Below are 5,794 nucleotides of genomic sequence, written 5' to 3'. Positions count from 1 at the left end.
GGTTTTCGTAAGGGTTTTGCAAACCAGGCAACGTGAAAGGGCTTTGCAAGACTCAGAGAATACCCCTATTAAAGTATTTAAATAACAGGCATTTATTTTCTTATGTACATAACGCACACCTAGATCTAAAGTGCGATCGACTCAAAAAATATTTTCATGATTATATACATTAACTAAAAAACTACTGTTATACCCGTTTTTGTATTAATTGCGTTGAATCTATACGATCCACAAGCAGTTCAATTTCCCTCTGAATTTTGAGCTAGCTCACTTTAGATCTAGGTGTGCGATATGTAAAGGTGCACGAGTTCGAAAATGAGCAAAATAAATTGTTGATGGTACAAATTAACTATAAAAAAAAATACAGCATGTTATTTTGATGTAGGTATAAAAGCGAGTATAAATGTATTTATGTATTTTTTTATTATCATATAGCTTAAATTTTTATAATTAAAAGTTTTTCTTTGTTGTCCTGATAATTTTGTGCAAATCGCTGGTGTAAATGCAAATCTATTATAATTATATATAATGCTTTTGCAGATCGAAATGCACAGCGAGATTGCAAATATACCACAGCACATCAACGCTTACGCACAGCTGAGTCTACATAGTATGTATATACTACATATGTATGTATGTATATGCGTTGGTAGGTTCTTTTTAAACTTTCACTCGAAATTTTTTATATTGAAATTGTTTAACTAGTGTCGTTTTTTTAGTTGTAATTATTTCATATTTGAATTAATCAACAGCAAAGTTGTTGGTCCACCGTATTTGTTCCTTTTTTACTAGCGCAAGTATATATTTAAATATTCTATATATCAAGATTTTAATATAGCTATTTATTTATATTAAATAATGCAGCATTTGTATTTGTATGTAATTATGTACATACTAGCGTTTAGAGTTTACAAAATATTAAATAATTGTTTTTTATTTAGTTACTTATATCTTTTTATGATTCTAAATCGTTCATATGTATGGATCTAGGTATGATACCTATATGTATGTATATGTTTGTATGCATGTGTGTGTATATAGGAAAAGCTAAGGAGTAAAAAAGCCAGAGCAGCACCAAGCAAAATTTGACAAACCAATTTATGCTTTTAAAGAAACCAAGCACTTTTGTTAATTGATTTTTATATATGAAAATCAAAGGGAGTTTATTTAATGTGCCTTCGGTGGTATTCTGCAATAGCGATAAAATTCAAAATTCAAAATATAAAATCCCTTACTACTGTTAAGTGGCTTATGTCGATAATCCTCGTCTAATCCACTTACTACAGTATGTTGTAAAAATTAGATAAGGATTATAGACTTGAGCTACTTAACAGTAGTAAGTTTTTACTTTGTGCATTTTGAATTGTGTCGTTATTGCAGAGGACCATCTAGATGTAGTTGCTAGTATTGTCAAAACTATTTATATTTACTTTATTATACCAGAAAAGGGCATTTCCTTAACCAGAAATGTTAACTGTCAAACACATTAATGGTTTGTGAATTTTCCAACTTTAAGCATTTAATTGTAAATAATTTCTTGTGCTTTTTACACCTAAAAATTTATATTTTCAACNTAGATGTAGTTGCTAGTATTGTCAAAACTATTTATATTTACTTTATTATAACAGAAAAGGGCATTTCCTTAACCAGAAATGTTAACTGTCAAACACATTTATGGTTTGTGAATTTTCCAACTTTAAGCATTTAATTGTAAATAATTTCTTGTGCTTTTTACACCTAAAAATTTATATTTTAAAAAGAACCAAGTCTTATAAGCTTTCAGATAAGTAAATCATTTTCTTCTTTTTCTTACAAAAGTACTTATTAGCTCATAAATTTTCTATGTACATATTACTAAGACATTACAAATGCTATGATTAAACCGAAATGTGGATGTACATACATACATGTGTCAATAAAATAGTTAAACGCTTTATTATTATTACTAATAGCATACATTTTAGTTGAAAACATCTTAGTTTTCAAAAAAGGTATGTATGCAAATAATTTCAAAGACAATTCGAAAATGTAGAAAGCATATTGCTTACATATGTAGTTATTAATATAAAAATATTTTCCATATCATTTCTGTGTAATTAAAAATATATTCTCATTTATATAGGACTGACATACTATCTGCATACATGTTTTTTTTTTTAATTTTTAGATTGCAAAAAATTATGTTTTCATATAAGTAAAACCAGATAAGGCTAATAAAAAACAAGCTCAAGTGGCTATTCAAATATGTAAAATGGAGTGCTGTGTTTAATTAAACTTCAACAATGACCAAGTAATTGTGTGTACGGTACGTATAACAAATATGGGCGGATGTCGTGTAGGCGTTTGTGGTAAAATAACTGAAATGTTTAGAGTGCGAGCGGTTAAAATGGATGTTTATGGATACTTTCCCACATCTTTTTTTGTGACGGTGGCTTTGTGTTTTAATCATGCGTAGGTCCTTAGTGATTATGTTTGAAGTACTTAAATACTACATTATTATGTATGTAGAGTGAGTATGTATGATGAGCAAAATTTAGAATGTACTTCAAGATGTGTGTGTTTACGTGTGTGGGCGGGTATGTAAACTCATTTAAACAATACAAATAATTGTTATTTTAAGTTATACCGAAGGCTAAAAAACATTAACCAAAAATTTACCGAGTTCGTCCTAAGCAGCATTGGTTATTCTCAACCACTATGAATATTTTTGATTTAAATATGCGATGCATGTAAATTTTTTTTGCACCATGTCAGGAATTTAAAGTCGTCTTACGTAACATAAAACATTGCAGAAATATACTGTTTCCGTCGTGAAAACAACATAAGATATTCAAATATATACATTTTTGATGTATTTCTTCAAATTGGAAAATCGGGAAACTTAAACCGAGCTCTCAAAATTCGCATGGAAATTCGTATGAAAAGTTTTTCAACTTTTTCTTTTTTTCGAATTTAATAGAGTTACCCAAATACGAAAAGGCTATATATGAATGTTTCTGCCTATATGTACTAGTTACTACATATCAAATAATATTAAAAATAAGCATAGTTGCTAATAATTACAAAACAATGCCCAATATTTTTATACAAAGACCATAAAATTAACGTCTAGGTGCAAGAAGTTGGTCCAAGAATGTTACTCAACTATTTAATAATAAAAAAAATTCGAAATAAAAAACTATTTTAGAACATTTTGTTAGTAAAAAAGCAGCTCTTAAAGATTGTAATTTTGTGGAGGCATTTGTGAAGAAATGCACCGCAGCTTCACAATTTAACGTTCTAATATTCCTTGTTGTTGCTGCTGTCGTGTCTAACTGGCTAACCAGAATGGTGAGGTCAAAAGTCCAAATATTCCAAATGCTCTATACTTCCCACAATATATAGCTGTGGTTATGGTGTGTTATTGCTTGGCTTGTAGCTGATGTAGCTAGCGAAATAGCTTGTGGCTGTGTTACTACATTCTGGCTAGCCAGTAATAGTAATACAATGCTCTAACATATTTCATATTAGCTTCATCACCTGAGTCAGCAGTCGCTCGGCTGCTCTTGTCAATTTGGTTTTTATTATTACTATTTTTATTGTTGCTGCTTTAGTTGTTGTTGCCGTTATAGTATATAGTTTTTTATGCTTACACCTGCGCTACTTTGCACTCTTTCGCACACTCCCTTTCTAGACCTATTGTTGCGCTTGTATTTTGGCCTGCATTTGCGCCAGCATCTCCTGCATGCGTCGCAACTCCGCTTCCTTTTCTTGTAATATTCGATCCTTCTCGGAGATGACGCTACTCACGACAATTTGCGTTGGCACCATGGAGTCGCGCTCGACTTTCATACCATTTTCCTTGCGGCCCTTACCCAAACGCTCGGAACGATAATTTTCGTAGTGCACTTCTTGGGTGACTTCCTGAAGGTCCTGCATATGAGTGCTGGAAAGTAAAAGGAAAAGTGCATTTATCGAATTACTATAGAGCAGCAAGTTTGAAAAATTGTATTTTACTTTTGAATTGGACTTTTTTTTTACAAACTTACATTAACATCGTACGCAACTTAATAAAGTCACAGTGATCGGGATTCTCCACTTCCACAACTCCCCACGGATACAAGCGGCCACGCACCTTTTTGCCCTTCACCTCGAGCAGCGTGTTTGCGCCACATACTGCAAACGGCACCGCTTCCTTCAGCTGTTTTACTTGCTCTTTGTAATCCTCATCCTCGTCGGAATCACAATCAGGCAGTGGATATATTTTAATGCCATGATCCTCTATTTCTTGCATGATACGGCATTTGAGACGGAGGATCTCCTTTTTTGTGAGGCAGTCAGCTTTAGCGATCACAGGCACAATATTCACTTTGGAGTGTAATTTTTTCATGAATTCTACATCGAGTGGCTTAAGGCTGTTAAAAAGTGTGGGTAATTATCAAAGGAGAATTTCAAAATTTTATTGCGGTACATACCCATGTCCGAAAGGCGATATAAAATAGAAACAGCAGTGTATACGATTGTCCACAATGTTACGACGATTCAGGCCGCTCTCATCGCGCAAAAAACGCTCATACTGTTCATCAATGTATTGCAGTATGGCGCTGAAGCTATCCGAATTATCGATTGCATCACCGAAGCCGGGCGTATCAACAACCGTTAGACGCAATTTAACGCCGCGCTCCTCAATCTCAACTGTAGAGGCTTCTAATTTGACGGTCTGCTTTTGTTTTTCTGAAAACATGCATGAAAATACAAGAAATAAAAAACTAAAATAAGTTAAAAGTAATACTTTAATTTTTTTACTCACCTATGGCGTCTGGAATAACTCGCTCCGGATACAGATCCGTCAAGAAGAGACTATTAACCAAGGTGGACTTCCCCAGTCCGGACTCACCTACCACCATCAACGTGAATTCGAAGCCCTTTTTCACCGATTTACGATGCACCTGATTTGGCAAATTGGCGAAGCCAACATAACCAGGTGTTTCAATACTCGAAAACTGCAAGGGAAAGAAAAGAATAAAAGAGTGAAAATAATAATGAAAAAAGACAGTGTGTGCAAAGTGTTTGTAGAAGGAAAGGGTGCTATGCATACAATGGAATTGAATGTAACAAAATGTAATTAACGTCCCAGACGGCGACTGACTGCAGCAGCAGTGACCGCGACCGCGCATTTGTGGTGATTATATGGCTGACTTGGCGGTCAGTTGGTCGTTCGGTAGTACGTCAGTCAATAGGGAAACGTGATGTCGCATTGGCCTCTTGTTTTAACCGCCAAATGGCACAAAAGCAACATAAAAAATCCAATTTGCTTTCATTCGACATGAGTTTGTGTTGAATTTTATCAAATTGTAAAGGGCTGGTTAGTGGATGGGTTTTCTTCCTTTAATTTGTACTTACATTTTCAAGCAGTTAAGCGATAAGCTGTTAGTTGCATACATTTATACGTATGTATGTATGTACATATGTGCATATCTAGAGTGAGAGTCAAAAATAAGTATACCCTGACGTTTTGACGATTTTATTTATTTATGTTTATGTACCAAATTTTTCTTATTTTTTTTTATAAAAATATGCATACAGTGCCGAACAAATGTATTGGCAGAATTTTTGGCAATGTATGCAAAGTTTTTTAGACTAATTTCGTTTCGCTGAATTTTTATAAAAATATAGTTTATACTGCAACATAATACATAACAAGTAATTTTTAGCAAAAAAAAAACCGACTTCAACTCTCATATAAAAAAAATCGGTTGACGTGGTCCAAAGTTATGCGGTAACATACATAAAAAAAAAAAAAAAAAAAAAATAA

At 33.1% G+C, this 5,794-nt stretch overlaps 1 protein-coding gene across 2 annotated transcripts in view; it reads right to left on the bottom strand.

Annotated features, from left to right (window-relative positions):
• Nucleotides 1–1,615: 1,615 nt before the first annotated feature.
• The window catches only part of Septin1 (Septin 1), a 21,730-nt gene continuing 17,551 nt past the window's right edge, over nucleotides 1,616–5,794 (bottom strand). For both annotated transcript variants that reach the window (XM_017622997.1, XM_017622996.1), the window contains 4 exons: nucleotides 4,790–4,982; nucleotides 4,455–4,713; nucleotides 4,029–4,394; nucleotides 1,616–3,925 (listed from right to left, as the gene is read on the bottom strand). In XM_017622997.1, the coding sequence (XP_017478486.1) occupies nucleotides 3,676–3,925; nucleotides 4,029–4,394; nucleotides 4,455–4,713; nucleotides 4,790–4,982 (1,068 nt within the window). In that variant the 3' untranslated portion in view covers nucleotides 1,616–3,675. The remainder of the gene's footprint in view (nucleotides 3,926–4,028; nucleotides 4,395–4,454; nucleotides 4,714–4,789; nucleotides 4,983–5,794) is intronic.

This window comes from Rhagoletis zephyria, unplaced genomic scaffold (assembly GCF_001687245.7).
Source record: "Rhagoletis zephyria isolate East Lansing unplaced genomic scaffold, Rhagoletis_zephyria_1.1 Rzeph_scaffold_03006, whole genome shotgun sequence".
In the NCBI taxonomy this organism is placed as follows: domain Eukaryota; kingdom Metazoa; phylum Arthropoda; class Insecta; order Diptera; family Tephritidae; genus Rhagoletis; species Rhagoletis zephyria.
The sequence above is the reverse complement of the archived record's forward strand: the minus strand, read 5'-3'. Positions and strand labels throughout refer to the sequence as shown.